Genomic DNA, 22,209 nt, shown 5'->3' with positions numbered 1-22,209 from the left:
TACGAAACAAACTGCAAATGTCTTTACATGAAAAATTGTCTTTAAAAATTGACAAACATCATATGGGTAATTCAAGGCACAAGTCAACCGGGACCAGAAAATCATTTCTTTTTCGCCTTAGACTGGCGTTCAACATTTTTTGAAAGATGGGTCCCATGGAGGCAAATGGAAGTGGCGTCACTGGGACACTCTATTGAGTACTGAAGCCATGACGTAGCGTTGCCAAGGCAGCAATTTCACTGGATCTAAACAAATCAATCTACCATTAGAAATCACCATAGCGGTGGCTTTCCTAATCTATTTCAATAATTTTACAACATTTCTAAGACGTTAGTATATTTTTTTTACACTGTAGGAATCACATACTACAACATACTGTATTTTCATACCAACACGATCAAATTCGTGACTACAGAGTTTTATTTTAGCATGGGTTTCCTCCGTAAAAGAGACCTGCATGTAACTTCACAGCATGCGGTTAAAATCCTTAAATTCATGGACGTGTTTTGGCTTTATTTTTTTGGCAAAAAACGTCACTCTTAACAGCCGCCAGTCTTTGAGAAGACGTGAAATATCCACTGGAATTTTGTTTCTTTCTATTACACCTGCCAGGGAATCCGTGTTATGTGGCTAAGCTGCTGCCTAGCAGGTAAAACACGTTTAAATGGATATATTTATTTTTATTAGCTAGAAATGATGCCACATGTCTACATTCAATGCTATTTATGCCACTTCGAAAGTTTGTTTAGATCCAGTGGTTCTGCCGTCATGGAAACGCTACGTCACACTTCGGGACTCTATTCACCTTATTCCGCGCGCAAACATGGGGGCGCTAGCTTTACCCACATTGTCTCCGAGCTTCCGATTGAGCAGTACATCTATTGCGATACATTGAGATAGCAGAGCTCTATCGAGATGACTGGTAACATATATTATGGGTCATCCTAAAGGAACTTTTATTTAGGATTTTGGTGACTTAAGACACTTCTGTTATACAGCTTTCCTATCTGAAGTTAGGGAAAAAAACTGACTTTGGAGCGGCTGTTCTGTAAGTTAGCCTCTCTATCCTCTTCTGCCGTGTTATCCCAATGAAGCTAACTAGACGTAGCTAGCCGACCGGAAGTTTAAAGACAACGTGGAATTTAAAAAAATGGGCGGGGCTGAATAAGGTGAATTACATGGTTATCTCGTCAGTGTATGAAGCACAGCAGCGGTTGCTATAGCAACCATAGACTCTGAACAGGACGGCATACTACAAGCACTTAGGCAAAGTCTATGGCAAGATCTGAATGTAAACAGATAATACCGTTCAAGGTTGTTTTTATTTCCTATTTCTTTTCATTCTTTAACTTAAAACATGTAAGAAGTAAGTTTATTCGCTGGGCAACGTACAAACTGACAAGTTACATTAGCCCTAGCACTGCAGTCGGTTAAGACGTTCGGAAAGGTTACCGCCCCCCACGAGGGGGAAAGCATGCTAACCTCACACAATGGAAGTCAATGGGCGAACTAGCTAATAGTTAGACTTTATACATTCGTTTTACATTCAGGTGGAGTTCTGCTTGTTTCTGAACACAATAATTTGAAGGAATTGTGTTTACTTAACTGCCCAGTGTATGCTAACAACTTAACCTGTTGAGTACGGTCACAAATATGTGATTAGAATGTTCGCAATCCGAGAGTTCCATATTATGATGCGACAATTACCCTCAGAGATTTCTCCCATAGACTGTGTAAAGAACACTGAAACTATTAGATCGTTTGCGTAGAATTCTAGAAGGAACCATAAAAATAATTCACTCCTCAACAGGTTAATTCACCCTCGATTGCCCAATGTTGATGACAAATTTCTCTGGAAGCTATATTCAATGGTAGCATCATTAGGTTGCTAACTGGCTAACTTTATATCGTCAGTGTAACATAACCACTGGTACATAGAATAAATTCAGATGCAACTTACGAGTATGTGATGTTAAGGCAAACCGAGCTACACAGTCCGGCCATTGAAAGCAGTTCTACAATGAGTGCACTCGAGACAGTTCTGGCCGTTTAACTGGAATTAGCAAAATGAGGGAACTTAATGTTACCCTTAACTGAGAGTTATCTGTGTGTCAAGGAGGTTGAGACGTGTTTGTGCCGTTTAGTGATGTTTGCTAAAAGATTTAATATTTTTATAGGTGCTTTCTGTACTCAAGCCGGTGCACCTCCATTAGATTACATGCAATCGAAACGAATGTTTTCCCCCTCGGGGGCTTTTCAGCCACAGTAACCACGGCAACTGGGGGCGGTAACCATGATTATGACTAGTTGCCGACTGTATGATATACGTTAGCTAGAATAGCTAGCTTCTAAGTGTGGCAGCTAAGTTATTATTTCATGTTCTGATATGACATTCTTAACATTTTGACTATGTTTCAACTGATAAAAGCAAGACAAATAAAGTAACCAAATCGCTTTGCAATATTTTAGTCCAGAAATACTTATGGGTGTTCATTTCCCATAAGGTTAATTACAGTAGCCTAACGTTATACGACCTAACGTTATCTCCCCTTGCTGTTACCACCAGTTTTAATAACTTTACATTTGCGATCATGACCCATTTCATCTAACAACACCACTGGCATCTTTCTTTGACTATCAGACCTCAAACAGCAATACATTGAACTACAAAGATGTTATAGTCATGGTGTTTAGTTCATCATAATCATTATGACATAATGTAATTTGCCGTCCGTCTTCTATCTTTTTGCCGTCCAGCATGGAGCCGTCACGTGACTTAAGTCACGTGTCTGCAAGGGGTGAATAAGTATTTCATATCAGTCGATATCGATAATTATTGATTTTTATTTTTTTTTATTTTATTTATTTCAGATAAGGACCAGAAGGGAAAAAAAGTTAAATTTAAACACTTTTATTTTAAACTTAACCTTCCTCTGATTTGAATCACCTCAGTTATCAATCAAAGCAAACAGGGAAAAGAAATAGCAACACAATCATGAAAAACACTTAAATAAATAATTGTGCATATAAGTGTGAATGAGCAGCACTGGTTGAAGCCTGGAAATATTGTAAACAAAGTAATTTGCTAGTTTATCATAGTAAGTTTACTGGTTAGACTGTTCAGTTTCCCCACGTGTGTTTAAGTTTCAAATGAATACTTTTTCTCCTTGGGACAGGCCCGTTTGAGTCTTGGAAAATACTTATAATTCCATTTGCATCGGGATTGAGTTGATTAGAATTTAGCAGTCAATTTGAATGCAACAGTTTTGAACAAATTCGTGCAGCGTGCTAATGATGCTAACCGGATTTAATAGCAATTCAGTCGTCTTGCACGATTGTGAATGTTTGGATTACATGCGCATGCTGAGGAGGGATGTACCTAGAGAGAGAGCGCACGCGTGCACGCACGCACGGGCCAAGGACTCATTGAGAGTCTGTGTTGAGGTAGGCCTACTTCTATCGTCTACTCTGGTAGAGTTTCACATACTAGCTACAATGCAAGATATATTTAGCCTATTTATTTATGGACAACGTAAGGTGGGAGGTGTGTGTTGCTTTTAATTATCGAATGTTCTATCGAACGCATTTTTATTGATATCGATTACATGTCTATTGCGATACATATCGCTATCGTTTTATTGCCCAGCCCTAATTTCTACACGCTTCTGTTCCTGAGAAATCGCAAGCTAAACAGTGGCTAGTTTTCATCAAAATCGCTGTTTTGTTTTTTTTTAGAAATGGAGATATAACGTCTTTCATGAAATATGAAGTGTTGCCTGTAAAAGTTCTGGGAACTGACCTAACGAGACCTTGCGAGACTGCCACCTAGTGATAGACCCACGAAAATGGCCTGGTTTTGAGCTGACGTGCATGCGTCACTGACCCAAAGCGGCAACGAGTTATGATAAAATGTCCAGATTGTGCGTTTTCATGAGTTTTCGATCGTCATATATTTAATTTCCAATCATCACAGAGTTAATCAGTGTCTTCCATGTCGTTAATCCTGCTAGTCATAGACCACTTGACTGAACTGAACTAGGGAAAACAGCGTCGGAAAGATTCAGTTGCTATCAGTTGATAACAGACATGTTGTACAACACTGCCATCTGCTGGTTGTTCAGTGGAGGGTGTCTTTGCATTCAAATCTAGTGGCAATTATTGGTGGATCTTGGTGTGCAGTAGAAATGTCTCAAAATTACGTCATCGGAGATTCACAAATGCAGATTCCACATACAAAGTCAAGCATATTTATATAAAATATATTTACAAAGACACATTTATTTATATAAATTTGTTTATTTATTTGTATGTCACATTTTTATATTTGTATTTTGTATTTAAATATTTATAAATATATGTATATGTGTATATCCTTTTATATATATGTAAATCATTTTGAGACAATCCTCACTCCATACAGCCGTGGCCTACTGGTTCACGCTTCAGACTTGTAACCGGAGGGTTGCCGGTTCGAACTCCGACCAGTAGGCACGGCTGAAGTGCCCTTGAGCAAGGTACCTAACCCCTCACTGCTGCCTGAGCGCCGCTGTTGTTGCAGGCAGCTCACTGCGCCGGGATTAGTGTGTGCTTCACCTCACTGTGTGTTCACTGTGTGCTGAGTGTGTTTCACTAATTCACGGATTGGGATGAATGCAGAGACCAAATTTCCCTCAGGGGATCAAAAGAGTATATATACTTACTTATAGTTAGTTACTGGAAAAGTTAACGTTAGCCCGCTAGCTAATTGCTAGCTAATTCTAACATGACTAAAGGCTTTGATTAACATCCCATTATGAAAACAATATTTTGAATAAATTCACGTTTTCAATTGGCATACAAAAGTACTGTAATTCTTATCTGCGATATGATGACAGCAGAGTTTGTACAGCTTACACATGCAGTCAGATGCATGACAGAAAAGTAATGGTTAAAGTCACTGGTGACTGGAGTTGAAAAGGGGCAAAGATTCTAGAGTGCTGCGCGAATTTGAATTTGATCAGGGGTGGGGGATGGGAATTGCTGTGTGTGCGCGTGCGCTTATCAACTGGCGATAAGCATCCATTAAAAACAATCGTGAAAATGATTACTTTTGGCATTTTAGTCTGTTATATTGAAATGGCTACCAAACTGATTGGTAGAAGTGTCAAAACAATAGTAACATTAGCCTAGTGGGCTAGTATTATTATTATTATTATTAACATTATTGGTTCTCGAGTTGGTTGATATGTGTCTGAAACTGACGTCCAGAAGACTTCTTTATTTGGATCAGAATGGACCGGCCAAACAAAGACCGATTTTCTACGTCTAATTTTGGTTGAAAGCATGGCCATAACGGACCGACTGGATTTAGCCCAGATATCAACGTCCAATGTGCTGGGGGAGGGGAATGTCGGCACCCAATTCACTTTTACTGTAGCCCAAGTCATGAGCAACAGGCAGATGCGAGACAGTGAGAAAAATCATCGCTTTATTCAATGGCCAATAGTTTAGACAATGCATGAGTCTCGTTCACTAACTTGCTTTGGCAGCAGAAGCATCTTCTCTCTTCCTCTCTCGCTAGGTGGCTGCTCGCTCTTCTTTTCAGTTTAAGTTCTTAAAGGAGCCACACCAATTTTACAAAGGTCTCTGTACAGTAGGGTCATGTTGGATCATGTTTTGTTGCCCTATCAGATTTTACTGAGAGAGACAGTGCAAAATAGTCTAGTTAATAATTTGTTTAATTAAGATATGGACACAGTGCTAGTGTGGATGCGTGTTTCAGGCAGAATTGTTTGTTTATTTTTGTTTGAAATGGCCTGCTATTATATATTTTATTTAATACTCATTATTATTTATTTATTTTAGGCATATTGTAACAAACAGAGGAGAAAATTCATTGCAATTTTATTCTAGTTATTTTGTGGTAGAAATATCGGTATCGGTACTCCGTATCAGCAAGTACACATGTAAATACTCATACTCGTACCGGTTTGCAAAAAAGTGGTATCGGGACATCTGTAGTTTTCACTATAAATAAGGGTAGCGCGTGGGGACATGATATGCTTGACCACATCAGTAAGCCACTCTAAAACATTAAAAAAAGTGTCGATTAAAGAGAGATATTAACTCAACTTATAGGTGCTTTCCCTCCTGAGAGTCAGGTGACTAGAGATACATTCATGGGGCATGTTCAGAAGGATTTTCATCAGAGTAACACGGGAGGACGCTGAACTCGGGGACAGGGCATATTTCAAGATTTAAGATATTAAAACATATTTTTAATTTAACAAAGTGTGGTAAGACGTTTTAGTTATTTTCAATAAAAGTTAAACACATGGAAATTGTTTGATTTTTATTACTTATATTTACAACTAAAGTTGACAATACATGACTGGGGACATGGCATTTTAGAGTGCTTGTACCACAGTCAGAGTAATTATTGTTGAGTTGAGTTAATAAACCCTAAGGACATAAACCTTGTTTTACATAGTAGAAATGTGTTTCATTTTATAAACAAGCGTGAAAAAATAAGTATCAATCAATTTTTGCCCAACTTATATTTGATCATGTCATGGGGACACAAATGGAAGCATTTGCTAAGAATAACCCATAAAACAGATAATGCAGGGTCATTCCATGTGAAAACCGGGGCCAATATCGGGGTATCATGTACATGGTACCTCTCAGATTTAGCTGAAAAGCTGTGAAAATATGCCTTAGTATGTTAGAGGGAGAGCAGATAGCTAACAAACGTTCAGAAAAAGTCCTGTTGGCAAATTTGAGGAAAAGTCTGTAAAGGGGCTATTTCACTCAATTTGAGGGTGTTGAATTCAAATATTTTGTTTACCAAGCTCAATTTTGAGTTTTAAGCTTGCTAATTAGCATAATTAGCATAATTCACATACTTTTTGGTTTTGCCATCAGATATCATAGGAATTGCAAAAAATAAGGCATTAATATACTCTTTATGTATCAGATATGTTGTAGGACAGGACAGGAATTACCCCAATGACCCTCAAGTAGCAAATGAAAATTAGCTAAAATTAAAATATAAATTGAAATAATAGCTAAAATTCAGTATGACGTTTAGAAGCAAATTAGATTCCTTGATAATAAATTGGTAGAATAGTAGGTGACTGCTCATTTTTCTGTAGAAGGTACTTTGTCACTAACTATTATGAACAGTTGTCAGTCTTTACAGAGGATTTACACTGTGTTTTTTTTTTTTTGTTACTGTAAAGGCGACTTGCCTAGTTAAAACATCTCACTGGTGCTCTTTCCTATCATTCAAATTCCAGCCATGCAAAAAAATGGAAGAGTGTGCATGTTTAAGAGTTGCTGAAGAGTGCTATGGAGATTGCATTATTTGCAAAAAATGTACACATTTTGAAGAAAGATAAGAAACATTCTCCAGTGCATCATTACTGCATATGATGCTGAAAGGGAAGTGGACCTAAGACAAATCCTCAGCTAACTGATTAATGTCCCTGTACTGTAGCTATTGCAGATAGCGATGGTTATTTGTGAAGTGGAAATTAGTCATCCTCACTCAAGTGCTGTCTAGCAATGTGGAATGTCCAGTAGTGATCACTGCAAAAACTGCTCATTCAACACTGATAATAGATGCTCAAGATCTCAAGATCTAGTTATGTCTTTAGGACACCCATCTGACTGCAGCACATTTAAGAAGTATGCAGGAAAGTTTGTAGGAAACTTTTGTATTGTTATTTGATATTTGTTATGTGGTAGCAAATGATGTTGACACTGACCTTGATCTAGCCTACTTTGGCTATTTAAAGGTCATTTATTGCCAAAACATCACACAATATAAATGAGCTATAACAAACAATAAATGACTTAATCACACACAAACTACTATTTTAATGACTACAAAAATAATAATTATGTAGGAAGTTTAGAAGTTTAAAACCCAGAATTGACCAAATTCAACACGCATGACTCAATACACTTGGAGGAGGCCTGCGTCCTTTCTTTTCCAGATATTTTAGGATTTAGATATCGTTTCAGTATCGAGTATCAAGATATTTATGGCAGGTATTGTATCGAGGTCATAATTTTGGTATTGTGACAACACTATGCCAGAGCCACTCTGTTTTCTAGATGTCGAGGATCGGAGGCTCTACCACCAACAAGTGATGCTGCTCAATGGCATATTAGAAGAGCACACTCTAGTATGGAGGCAAGCACACACCAAATCCAGTGTTACTAGAAGTAAAATGTTTTTTACTTGTCGGTTGTTGCTGATGGTAGATGCAGTTCTGCATTAGGCTTATTCCCGCTATCTAAGTTCATATGTACTGTAGGATATATTCTGAGTTGAAGGTTATCTGTGCAATTTGTTATTGTGATTAAATGCATCCACCACGAGTGACTCACTATGTTGGCAATAAAAATATGGTTGCGTTTTGATTAGAATTTCCGAGTTTATTACATGTTAACTGTAATAATGTTGCCATTAAATACGTTAATAAACTATAGTATGGCTTCTTTAATGCTCAAACATGTATTTAGAGAACATTTTTATTTGGTTTTAGTGATTACTTTTGAAATCAACCCAATTTAGGGAAAAATAAGCACAAATAATCACTATTTTATGTTAAAATGCTGATGATGTGGTTTAGAACTCAGAATTGAGCTTGGTAAACAAAATATTCAGAATCAGCACCCTCAAATTGGGTAAGAAGGGTGGTTTACCAACTTTTCCTCAAATTTGCCGTCAGAAGTTCTCTTCTGTGAAGCTGCTCTCCCTCTATGTTACCAAACGAGGGAATCTGAAGTTTCCGGTCAATATCTCAAACGGTTTGCCCGTAGCGTCCATTTGAATTTCGGGTGCCACAGCCCTAATTGACACATTGGAATTTCACATTTCATCTTTTGGCATTTTTGGAAGCCCATAACATCTGTTCTAATAGTGGTAGAAGGCTGGAAACTGGTGTTGTAGTTCATTGTAGCCTGTACTACACAATTCAGGCAGAATCAACATTCCTTACTGTTTGGGTGAGAGGTGGGTCACCAAAGTCCTAAAAAAGAGGTGACTTTTTTTTGGAACCCCATATTTGGACCCCCAAATGACCATGTGGGCACTTGATGATCCTAATGGGATTTATACCAGATAAAGATACGTATTTGTTCTTTCTTTTAATGAAATAAAACCTTTGACTAGCTCTTAGCCCTTTGAAGCTCTATAATATGAATTTTATTCTTCATAATGCACCATTTTGGACATTGTTTCCAGAAGTCTGGAATGTAGATCAGGGAGAATTTAGTGATGAAGCATGAAATTAGTGGATATTGGTATTATGCTCAGTGATGTCAAACAATTAAATACTGAGACTGTCAGGGATTAACCCCTTATCCCCCATGAAAGAGACAGTCATCAAACTTTTAAAGAACTAAACAACAAGAATGCTACAAATATACAAACATCCTCACATGGCCATCGGACCGAAGACAGATCCCCTATGGGGTGCCATTGATCTCAATGGGGCATTTTGCCCATGTTCAGGGTGGAAAATAAAAAAGAAAGATTTGCATAAGACAAGTCAAATTGGTGTTTTCAAGAAGAAGTGATAATGGAGAATAAAGAAAAACATATTTAAAAAATCTTTGTATATTCCCACAAGGTGCTCTGAAAATGAGAACCAAAATGATTTTTCAGACTTGTGAGGTCTGCTGTTCAGACCCTGAAGGGATTTCTTTTTTGTTGATTGCTTTTTGTGAGGGTGTTTCTACTTTTTCTCAGTAAGGAAAATAAATCAAGAGCTACTACATGGTTTAGTTCTTGCTCTATGGTCTTGTGAACTTTGACAAAAAAAAGAGGCCGAACAAAACTGGCTGCATCTTGCAAAGTATTGATCTTACTTAAGAGACATTTTACAGTGTGTCTCCTGGGTAACATAGGTACACCTGGTCATTTTTTCAGAATTTTTTGAGACCTAAGTGCGTGGGCCCTGGTTGAATTGATGTGGAATGACCCAACACTGATTTAAAATTAAAGCTTAATAGCATAGGCCACATCCCGCCTATAAACTATTATATGTAGGCCTATATTTGATGTCAATACATTGTAGGTGTGTAGTCTAATTGAGTTCGGTATAATTGAGTTTCTGTCACTTTAAGACTTTCGTGAGGGAGGAAGGTTTCAACACGGTTAAAAGGCTACTGATATGTGTGGATGCGATTCATAAAGTTTTATATGTAAAAGTAAACTTAGCACAAAAAGTAAGGACATTTGTGTTTGGTAGATTACTTCTCTGTGGTAACAATTCTTTTTACATCTTTATACATCTTATACTGTTGGAAAGCCTGTTTAGTTCCCTTTCAAATGATGCCCTAAGGAACATGCACTTGTGGGATGAGCAGCAGAGCTGAATATGTGGGGTTGCGCCCATGAAAATTGTGCCAAATCTTCTCTGCCAGTGCCAAACAGCTTATTCTGCTATTGACTCATTTGGTGTTTGGTGGATTGGATGATTGAAGTTTGAAGAAACAAGACATATTGGCAATTTAACAATTTATTCATTTCACAAACAGGTGCCTCCGTAGTGTGTGGAAGAACCATACACACAGCCACAACTGCCTGGCACCTCCTTCTCATGCTGGTCACCAGCCTGTTCACACACTGCTGTGGAATGGCATCCCATCCCATGAGTCCAGAATCTGGACTCATCACTGAACATAACGTGCACGTGTTGTCGACACCAGTGCAAACGGGCCTGATGGTGAAGGGCAGTCATGGCAAGACTCCTGGCTGCCCTATGAGACCGGAGATTGGCTGCGTGCTGCTTGAACAAATTATGCGCAAAAAACGCACTCCCATGGTGAAATTTAGGCCCTGGAGAGAGAAGAAAAGAACTTTAATCTTGCATATCCCTCTGCTACTCCCTATGGAAAGTTTTCAGATCTGGACTCTTAGAATAGGTTGGCGATGCTTATCAGCGATTTAGTTGTGGCCAGTATATTTGAAAACATCGGCCACTAATATCGGCTGTTTCGCAGATGGCCGATGGCAGCAAAAAAGGCCCAAATCGGCCGATACCGATAGTCTGCCGATATATCGGTGCATCACTACAAAAAAGGCATTGTTATTAACATGACCAGTCAAAAAACACATGAGTCTCACTACATACCACACACGCACTCTCTCCTGGTCTCTCTCTCTCTGTGTCTCTCTCACACACACACACACACACACACACACAGATTCACAGGCTGACACAAACTTTCTAATTGATGTCACTAGTCAAAACACATAGACACAAAGAGGCACATCATTGCAACCTACATATTTGGTGAAGTGCCACCTAGTGAGATAATAGTCACGGTGTAAAACTTGACACCCAGCAGGAAGTGAGTAAGTGTTTCCAATGTATAAAACAAATTGCACACACATCAGATATGTGCATTGACACTCGTACCACATGTGAATGCATTATTGGTTTCTGAAATGGCACGGGTCGCGGAGCCACCCGGGCTCGAGTCCGTCATTGCCGCTTGCGGCTATATTTGGGGCCAAGCAGCGAAGCTGTGAGGCACCATTAGTGATTCTACGTATTCTTCTTATTATTATAATGAAACGCTCATTTGCCATTGAACCATACAGTAAAAAGTTGGGAAATTTGGCACATTGATTCGGTATAGTCATATGATTAATTTCATATGATTAGTTTCATGTCAAGCGCTCTAGCGCCACCAATGTGTCAAATGTTGCATTACATCTATGCGCTTAACGTTTTAACCGTACACATTGAGGTATATTTGAAATCCTTGGATGAGGCCGAACTCAACGCACCCCATGACGTTAATTTTCGCCATGTTGGATCTTCCGCCATATTGGAATTCATCAAAAACACTTAAAGGAGAATTCCGGTGTGATTTTGACCTAAAGTGTGTTGAAACATGATACCGAGTGTGAACGTATGTCTCATAGCCCATCTCGGCTTGTCCCCTGCACTCCAAAATCTGGCTTAGTTAGCTGATGCTACCAACAGCTTTTTCAATGGTGGTGCTTCTCGCATCGGGCTAGCCATGCAAATAAATCACTGTTTTACACCATTTTACGAGGCTCAATGTATCTCCACACTTCATTGGTAGACTTCGAGGGCCCTGACATTTAAAACGAGACATTGAGAACTTTGAAAAAGCACTGGTAGTTTACTTACAAGACGATTTATGCAGACAGTATCTTCACGAAGTTTAGCGTTTGCAGCCATCTTAAATTTAGTCACGATAGTCAGAAAGTTTCTCCGATTTTCACGAAATTTGGTGCAGACCATCTGCAGACTATCACTCACAAACGCATTGCTTTTTGGAGCCATATTCAAAATCTGTCGCCCGTCGTGACCAATCAAGTGTGGCGGCGAGGCCGCCAAACAGGAAGTGAAGTGATATCTCAGCAAGGCTTTCGTGTATCAACACCAAACTCAGTACATGGTCTCAGGACCCAATTAGGAGGAGGCTCAAGAAATTTGGTATATTTTGACCACTGTGTGGCGCTATAATCACAGGAAGTATAGTCATATTTCAGCAACGCTTTGACATATAAAAACCAAAGTCCGTAGATGGGGTCAGGACCCAATAAGGAGGAGACTCAATAAATGTAATGACATTTGACCACTAGGGGGCAATATAATCATAGGAAGTGGGCTCATATTTCAGTAATGCTTTCACGTATCGAAACCAAACTTAGACTTGGGACCTTATCCTGAGGACACAAAATAAATTTGGTGACCTTCAACCACTAGGGCGGCGCTAGAGTAACACAAAATTAGGTCATATCTCAGCAATGCTTTCACGTATCAAAACCAAACTTGGTTCATGGACTCAGGACCACATCCTAACGACACACAATAATTTTAGCAACCTTTGACCACTAGGGGTGCTATAATTTGGAACACTTTCTCGTATTTACATCAAACTTGGTACACAGACTCGGGACCACATCCTGAAGACGCTCAATATATTTAGTGACCTTTGAACACTAGGGGCGCTATAATTATCAACACTCTTTCGTATCGACACCAAACTTGGTATGTGGACTCGTGACTACAACCTGAGGACACACAATACATTTGGTGATGTTTGAGGTGTGCGTATGTGTGGGGGGCTATTGGGTGTGTGGGGGAGTGTACATGTGTGTGTGGGTGGGGGGTAATTGGATGTGTGTGCAATGTAACAACATTGCATTGCCAGAACAACTCCTGCTTAACTGCTTGACCCCCTCATTGCTGCTTGCAGCTATATTTTTTTATTATTATTGTTGTTGTCTAATCCCTGAACTATTTTTACAGTTCTGTAGACACCTGTCCCGACCATGGAGCATATTCCAGCTGGGCATTCGAAACCGGTCTTCACTGTCTGCTTTTGAGCCATCTACTGAAAATGAGGCTAAGCCTGGGGTCATGTGTCCTCCACTGCAGACCTACTCTGAAGAAGAGAGTATGATGAAGGAAGCAGGTAAATCCAAAACCTTGAAAACCTGTATAAACTGGACTGAACACTGAATATACATGTACATATTAGGGGCTGTCATGGCCTACTGGTTAGGACTTCGGGCTTCGATCCCCGACCAGAAGGAACGGCTGAAGTGCCCTAGAGCAAGGCACCTAACCCCTCACCGCTCCCCGAGCGCCGCTGTAGCAAGGCTTGTCAGCGATTTAGTTGTGGCCAGCATATTTGATGAATATCGGCCATTTCACAGATTTGATTTCAGCAGCTCATTTCCAGAATTTGCATTTTTTAATTGGATAGCAGTTATAGTAAAACTTGGCTGCCACTAGTTAGGAATTAGTAGGCTATCCACTGGGTATAAAACCTTTAAATAGAAACAGAAGAACAAAAAATATGCATACACTACAGTATAGCTATTGCAGTACAATACACATCACCACTTGAAAATACATACACGTGTGCAAATACTTAAATATTTAATCTCCAATATAAAATACACAGTTGAAAAATATAAATCTCTGATATTAAAATACACTTGGTGATTCTACAATGCACAATGCTGATTGCACAAGCAATAGCAGTTAGCAGTTAAAAGAAAATCCAACAACTACAAATCATTTCACCAGTGATGAAGTCAGCAAACAGTTACAAACAAACAGACGGCAAAGTGTTACACTAATTAAACTACACAAGCGACCAAACTATACCGGTAGCAGCAGCAGCAAACTTCAGTCTCTTACCGGCTGCCCAATATTTCAACGGATGTCCACAGTGGTAAATATCCAGCAAATGTTACCGTGGCATTTTTAGCTTCTTCTCCTGTGTGGTATTTGATTATAGTCACATGTTCACTTCAGTGCTGCGCCGTGTGTATGACGTCACACAGGGGTGCGTTTCTCAAAACCATAGTTGCTAACCTGTTAGCAACTTAGTTGGTTGGCGATGGGATATTGCATATCAACCAACAAGCTAACTTACAGTAGTTAGCAACTATGGTTTTGGGAAATAGTGCCCTTGGGCGGTAATTACTTGATTCACTCTGCTTTTCTTCTGGTCTTTCGATGCTCTTGTTTGTAAGTGAATTGTCAACACCTCTTCATTTGATTTTATGTGCATTTTTCTTCCCTAAAAAAAAAAGCTTCTCTTTAAAATGTAGTTTTACTTGCACTCTTCAACCACAAACTGACAGCCCAGATTCCTGATCCTCATAGGCCACCAGCCTGTCTGTCATGATGCTTGGGAGGGTGGAGCCTTCTCGTGCTGGAACAGTCTTGACAAGTTGGGGTGTTTTCTCTGGCAGCTTTTGCTGTTCCTTTTGCAGATTTTATTGGCCACTCAAGAACTGGCCCTTTTTGCCACTCTGAATCTTGACCTAGATTTTGCGGTCTGCCCTTGCAAGAAGGTGTTGGTCAAGTCACTTCTTTTTCTTTCTCTTTGACAAATTCATTGAAGCCATAACATGGAGCTTGTCGTCTTCAACCATGTAGCTCAGGCCAAGCGCTTTGTCATCGTCACCCATTTGGTTTGGCAAGACTAAGATTCTTTCTCCAACCTTTTCCAATTTGTCATTGTATGACCTCCCTACAACGCCTGGGCATGCTCCTGATGAGAAGGCGAATTGTCTCCTGAGGGATCCCCTCCCAGACCTGGGTTAAAGCATCAGTCAGCTCCTGACAGTCTGTGGTGCAACGTGGCATTGGTGTATGGAACGAGACATGATGTCCCATGATGTGCTCAATAGGAATCAGGTTTGGGGAACGGGCAGGCCAGACCATAGCATTAATGCCTTCATCATGCAAGAACTGCCGTCGCACTTCAGCCACATGAGGCCTGGCATTGTCATGCATCAGAAGGAACCCAAGGCCCACTGCACCAGCATATGGTCTCACAATTGGTCTGAGGATCTCATACCGGTACCTAACGGCAGTCAAGGTACCTCTGGCTAGCACAAGGAGAGCTATGCGGCCTTCCAAAGAAATGCCTCCCCAAACCATTACTGACCCACCGCCAAACCGGTCTTGCTGGATGATGTTGCAGGCAGTTTAACATTCTCCACGACGTCTCCAGATTCTGTCACGTCAGTCACATGTGCTCAGTGTAAACTGCTCTCATCCGTGAAGAGCACAGGGCGCCAATGGCGAATTTGCCAATCTTGATGTTCTCTGACAAATGCCAATCGCGCTGCACGGTGTTGAGCTGTAAGCACAGGCCCCACTAGTGGACGTCGGGCCCTCATACCCCCCTCATGGAGTCTGTTCCTGACCGTTTGAGCAGAAACATGCACATTAGTGGCCTGCTGAAGCTCATTTTGCAGGGCTCTGGCAGTGCTCCGCCTGTACCTCCTTGTACAAAGAAGGAGGTAGCGGTCCTGCTGCTGGGTTGTTGCCCTCCTACGGCCCCTTCCACGTCTCCTGGTGTATTGGCCTTTCTCCTGGTATCTCCTCCATGCTTTGAACACTGCTGGGAGACACAGCAAACCTTCTTGCCACAGCTTGCATTGATGTGCCATCTTTGATGAGCAGCACTACCTGAGCGACTTCAGCGGGTGGTAGACACCGCCTCATGGTACCTCCAGGTATGCTGCCCTCAGAAGGCAAAAGACCTTAACTCACCAGAGTGTGAAACTGAGAAAAATTACTTTAAAGTTATCTTAATGTCCTGGCAATTGAGCTATAGGTATAATATTGTAATTTTCACACTTTGTAGTGTATACCTGTCTTAATCTATGTACAAAAAAAAAAATTACACTCAAATTTGACCTTTGACCTTATTTTGGAAGTTACTGTGTTCTGCCTTAGCATTGGTTGAAAAATGACAGTCAGTCATTCTAAGGTTCAGGATTTTGGACATAAGACCTTATTTCCAAGTAAGCAAGTGTGATATTTATCAGTGGAGACCGTTTTCAGCACGTTTCTAATTGCAGAGTTCGCAGGTGCTAGGCTAGCGCAAGTCAACAGTATGTGCTAGCCTGCCACTAAAGACAGTCTTACCCGCTGCAGTTTCACCCCTTTAACTTCTATTTCATGGCACATTGTCATGATGATGATAAGTTTCACTTAAAATTCAAACAAAATTGACCCTATTTGACTGACCAAGAGTAAATGCCTTTACTTTGTCAACATAACACTAGGTCAGTTTTTTTCTCTCTGTATTTCATATACTATGTACCACACAGGCGGTCAATTGATTGACGGGCAGCTTAAAGCAGACCCATGGGGGCATAATGGAGTTAGCAGTTAGCACTGCCCCATGCCCTCATGGGTCTGCTTTAAGCTGCCTGTCCACAACTTGGCCTATGTTGTCTCAAATTGTCTCATTCTTATTCCTATGGGCTGCATGTGGTGAGCTTGAACAACAGGACTAATGGGTCAATTTATACCAGACTTACACTTAAATGAAACCTGACTTGTGATGCAGAATTAAAGCACGTGTGTGTGTGTGTGTGTGTGTGTGTGTGTGTGTGTGTGTGCGTGCGCGGTTTGGTGCGTGTGCGTATGTGAGAGAGAGCTGAGTGAGAGGGGAATGAGGCCTGACCCCCTATTCTTCATCCTCACAGTCATTCTGCACAGGTAATGACCTCCAGAATGAGCCTCTGGTAGCTGGCATCAAGGGTTTTTCAAAATCTCCTCTTTCTTGCCCTTCTCAACACCGAGATTTTGAGCTCTCAAGGTGGAAGGTATGCAGGTTTTGAACTTCTTTTGTAGAAAGTCTACCTCCATGAAGTCTTGTGACTATGTGACGCTATGTGACGTTTTGACCCACATGGACTTTGAACCACGCTGCAGTTTAATGACTTTGAGGGTCGCCAGTCGGGGCGTTTTCTTTGTCTTTGCCATGGAATGGCCATCCACCCAGTCCCTGATGGCCTCATTCTTAAGTTCCATAACCTCCATCCGCTTGTTGTTGGAATTCTGGACAACGGCCATGAAATCTTCGAAATCATAAACCACCCCTCCTGGTCTACGTTTCATCTGTTGTTCCACGCCATGATGCACGCTGTCAGCACTCATAAAAGTGTGACCAGGCTCAAAGAATTTCAACGTGATGTCTTCTGTTGAAACCAGTGTGGAGTTGACTAGTGACACAAGAGAGGAGAAGAGGCACCAGTTCTTATTTTGGGCACTGCAGTTATCAACCCAGTAAATGATATGCTTGCAGTCCCTCTCCTTCTCTAGCGCCATCACATACGCAGACGTGATCTCCTTAGCACCTCGCCCTGCTATTCCCTCATGCCAGACAACAGAGATGTTCTTTTTCTTATTACCTTTTCCTCCCACCGATGCGAATGTCTCGTGATAGAGACTGATGCGCCTGGTAAAAAAACGCTGATTTCACCCCAGGCATTCTTGGCAGCATTATGACTTTCTGTAAGTCCACACTTCTTACTGAAGTATCATCAGGCGACTCTCCATCCGCATCGGCACGATAGTGTAGCCTGGTATAAACCGCTTCGGCCTTATGCTGCTTCCACCTATCACACTGCGGGCAGTTTTCCAGGGCTTCCATCTGGTGTGCTGCCTCTATGTGCTGGTCCTGCAACAAACAGAGTTCACACTCCTCCTCCCCAAGTTCGGCAAAACTGATATTTTTTGACTTCACTGCCTTGCGGTAGGTGTCATACCCGCACTTGTGGCCTTTCTCGATATAGTCAGAAAACATGAGCTTCATGGTTATGTCACTAGGGCGATACCGGCGGCAGGGTGCGTGCTCCCTCCTGTAGTGACTGATGGTGGGGTGAAAAGACTCAATATGAGCAAAAACAGGCTCAAGGTCAATCTTATTTGCCGGCTCATGTCTCCCTCTCTGGTCAGCTGGTAGGGCTAGGGTGGATGTTGGCTCCTTGCTGATGACTGACTGGACTATGCTGTCGTTCATGGGATGGTAGCCTAGTGTTGAGAGGAAGAACAGCTTGCAAACTTGATGTGGGTTTTCACCCTCATCTTTCATCCTGTAAATGAAAGTCCTGCCTCTCCTGCTTGGATTTTCAGTGACCTTTTGAACTTTTGACCTGGCTTACGGAGTGAAAAACAAAGGCTCTCTTCTCTTTGTAGGTAAGGTCCCAAAAATCTTGCCATATCTTCCTCCGATGGTCCTGGGAAAATTTGGCGGAACATTGTCGACAGCACTTTGCTCCACATGGGGCCCTTAGCGGTGGCCTGCTGCTGGGCTCTGGAAGAGCAGGAGTAGATGCTGCTCCGGGCTCACAACTAGGGACAAGCTCCTGGACAGATGAAGATTCAGGGGTTGTCATCCTTGGGGCTGAGGCTGGTGCAGCTGGTGGGAGTTGTGGCTCTGGTGGTGTGACATCTATAGGCTCAGGCTCTGGCAGTGACATGGAGGGCTCAACAGACACAGAAATGAGGGCAGACAGGTCAGTGAGGGAAGGCCCTGGTTCCATCAGTGAGAGAGGGATGGAGTCCTCAAAAACTGCTTGGATGGCATCTGGAGTACTGGTAATCAACATGTTGTCCTCTCCAAAGAACAGATCAGTGCTTACATCAAGACATGCAGTCCACTCCTGTTTTACAGGGGACTTGCATGCACTATCAGTTTTGCCAGGAACTTGCTGCTGATTGTGTCCAGTAGTAGTAGTAGGCACAATAGAAACTGAAATTAATAAAATAACATTAATTAGAAACATGTTGCTGATTGATAGTACATACAAGAGAATTATTAAAGATATGTTTCAATTGTCTACTGCAGTGGTGGCCAAACTTTTTTGGTCACGAGTCATAGAAAAATATACACCGCTAAGGGCCAATACAGAATTAAGAGCGGCACTTTTCAAACAGTTAAAGCTGGTAGAACAGTATTTAAATCAGAATACCCCTGTTCAATGGATAGGTTAGTTACTAACCTATAGGTTAGTTAAAGTTTGCTGACAACAATGCTTAAGCAACATGGGAGTGTAGCGTAGCTGGCTGCAAGTTTTGTTTAATTGATTTGTTTCCTTGTCGGTGGTTTGGCATGAATTGTAACCGGGGTTCGACAAAAAGGTAGGCTGCTAATTAGCCTACTACATTTTTGCTGCTGGTGTCAAGGGTAATGTATGCCTGCTGTGTGTGATATGTTGTGGCTCCAATCAACCCTCACCCAGTGAGTAGATGTCATTGGCAGGCGAGAGCTAGCATGAGAAGCACATTTTTATGTCATTGTACATATATCCTTGTATTGTAGGCTGTGACATAATCGATATCCTACAAGCATGATGTCATGTTCTGATTGTTACCGGATAGAGCGACATGGACTGCAAAGTATTTATTATACAAGTGTTTGTGTCTAGTAACTTGGTGAAGTAGATTAGCCTGCTGCTACTTAAGTTTGTATCGGTAGCTAAAGCTAGCTATGTCTAACTGTTAGTGGATTTTAGATTATGCTCCAAACTATATCTTTATGCAGTCGTGTGTCATTCTTACCTTGATCTTGGCGTTTCCGCTTCAAAGCCATCTCCAGCATCATTTTGCCTCTAGAGTATGCCATCTTCACACTTAGATTGTCAATAATCACAACAAAAGCAAACACTGCAAATACACTTTATTGACGTTACGTTAATGTTTGTGCCTGAGGTGATTTAATTTGACTGTACATAGACTTAATGAGTCGTAACTCCAGCGCGGCAATCAGTAACTTGGTCGGTCAGAAGAAGGCAGAATGCCATACCTTAACTTATTGGAGTGTTCAGGGGCTGCGTGAAAGGAAGGCAGAAAGCCGTATCCGAATTTACGGGCTTCTACCTCAGATTCCTATCGGCTTTTTAAGTTACGGCAAAAACGTGATCAAATTTCTCCCATAAAACAATCGAATTGACTCGATTCTTGTCTACATGATAAAACTCATGTTTATTACCCTGAAAATAACAATAACTCATTTTTGCCAAAAATTTAAGTTATGGCCTTTTGCCTTAGCACGGCAGAATGGGACACTGACAAAATGCACCTGTTTGCCTGTTCCATTTGCACAACAACAGGTGAAATGGATTTACAATCAGTGTTGCTTCCTAACTGGACAGGCCGATTTCACAGAAGTGTGATTAACTTGGAGTTACATTGTGTTGTTTTGGTGTTCCCTTGAGCAGTATTTTTTTGAGCAGTGTACTAAGCTTCCCTCTGCTGGGAGCGGGCCACTCATGAATACACTGATGAATACTGAATGCTGTATTACAAGCTCATATAGGGCCGAGAAAAGTTCTTTGAAATCTTCTTGGACATACAGCTGTTTTTTGTAAATGTCATTTGCTCCAACATGCGCTATAATGCGCTTGATAGTTGCATATTTTGACACCAGTTCTGCAGGTTTGTTTTTTGTGTCAGACACTGAAGCATTTGGGAAACAACATAGTCATCCTTTCTCCATTTAAAAGTCTCACAGCAGAGTCGCCTAGAACGAGGGTTGTGGGATGAATAGGTGCCGAGTGCTGCTACTTGCCTCTGCCCATCTTTCTATTGTTGTGGTTTGATCGCTGCCTGCTTTGGGTCTGTTCCCTGGGAAATTCCTCTCTTATGCCTGGAGGCATTCAAATCTGTTCCATAGTTTTAGGGGCTGTGGGTTTCCCTTAAGACCACAAGCTCTGTAGTAGTCTGCTGATCTGTCTGTATTTCTGATATGAGGCCTGAAGTTAACATCTGAGTTTACTGGTGCTGAGGTAATTACAGTTCTTGTATTACGTTTTTGGTAACACTTTATTTGAAGGTTCACATGTTAGCCACTAATACATACCTAATTAATGCTTGTATTAGTGACTTGTAAGGCATTAGGCAACATTAATAATTTGTTAGGCGTGTATTCACAAATTTCTTGTTCATGACTAATTAGGCCTTTATTCTTGATATAATTTTAATAATGACCTAGTAAGCCTTGATCTCTACTTACTAATTAGTTAAGTACCAAAAGATAATGTATAACCCACTGGTATACTGTCTGAATAAATCCCAAATCCCGAAATAGTGAACAGGGGAGAACAGTTGTAGAATAAGCAAGTATATGGCTCAACCTCATTGCTGTATTTCACTGCCCAGGTTGCTGTGTCAAACAGCACTTAAAGGGAAACTTGGCAGGATTTCCCCCTCTGCTGGAGAAATTGTGCATTATGCTATTTCAAACTGTGGGAAAAGGTAAGGATAAAGCACATGGATTTGTTTACAAGCTAGCGAACGGTTAGCATAAGTTTGGCAGAACTATGTGGATGTAACAAGGTAAGAAACACGATTTAAAACAAGTTTCTTGTTTCTCACTTCTCTTTCCGGGACAGTAGTCTCAATGTTGCAAGGTTGGTTTTCCACCTGGGGATGCTAGGCGCAGCAGGGAAAGTCACCATTTTCACCGGAACAGGTCATTTAACCATCCAAATGATTTCTAAATGGGTTTATTACATTGAAATAGTTGCCAAGTTCCCCTTTAACACCTGGGAGATTGGGTCCCATTCTAAAGTGGAAACTGGTTCCTTAGCAGCAAGCACATTATCATCAGTAATACCAATGCAGCATTCCGCCCTGAAGGGACTTATTTTCCCAATAATGACCGGCGTTCTATTCAGTATCCCGCTTATTGCACGGCTACTTTCCAAAACGAAACAATAAACTCCCCACACTGTGACTTTAGCCTACATAGCCTAGGCTATAGCCTATTTGTTACCGTTTCATCATGGCTTTTGGTGAGAAACAAATAGTTTGCAACAGCACACGCTTAACTGGAATCAAACATTCTTTAGAACACAGCTGATCAACCGTCTGCTTTCACTTTTGAATGAAGTTCCAGTCCTTG

General features: G+C 41.1%; 1 protein-coding gene across 3 annotated transcripts in view; it reads left to right on the top strand.

The window, feature by feature from the left end:
* Positions 1–22,209, top strand: part of acadsb (acyl-CoA dehydrogenase short/branched chain) — a 134,539-nt gene that overhangs the window by 17,941 nt on the left and 94,389 nt on the right. For all 3 annotated transcript variants that reach the window (XM_048233482.1, XM_048233481.1, XM_048233483.1), the window contains exon 2: positions 13,290–13,455. In XM_048233482.1, coding sequence (XP_048089439.1) covers positions 13,290–13,455 — 166 coding nt within the window. The remainder of the gene's footprint in view (positions 1–13,289; positions 13,456–22,209) is intronic.

This window comes from Alosa alosa, chromosome 22 (assembly GCF_017589495.1).
Source record: "Alosa alosa isolate M-15738 ecotype Scorff River chromosome 22, AALO_Geno_1.1, whole genome shotgun sequence".
Taxonomy (NCBI): domain Eukaryota; kingdom Metazoa; phylum Chordata; class Actinopteri; order Clupeiformes; family Clupeidae; genus Alosa; species Alosa alosa.
The sequence above is the reverse complement of the archived record's forward strand: the minus strand, read 5'-3'. Positions and strand labels throughout refer to the sequence as shown.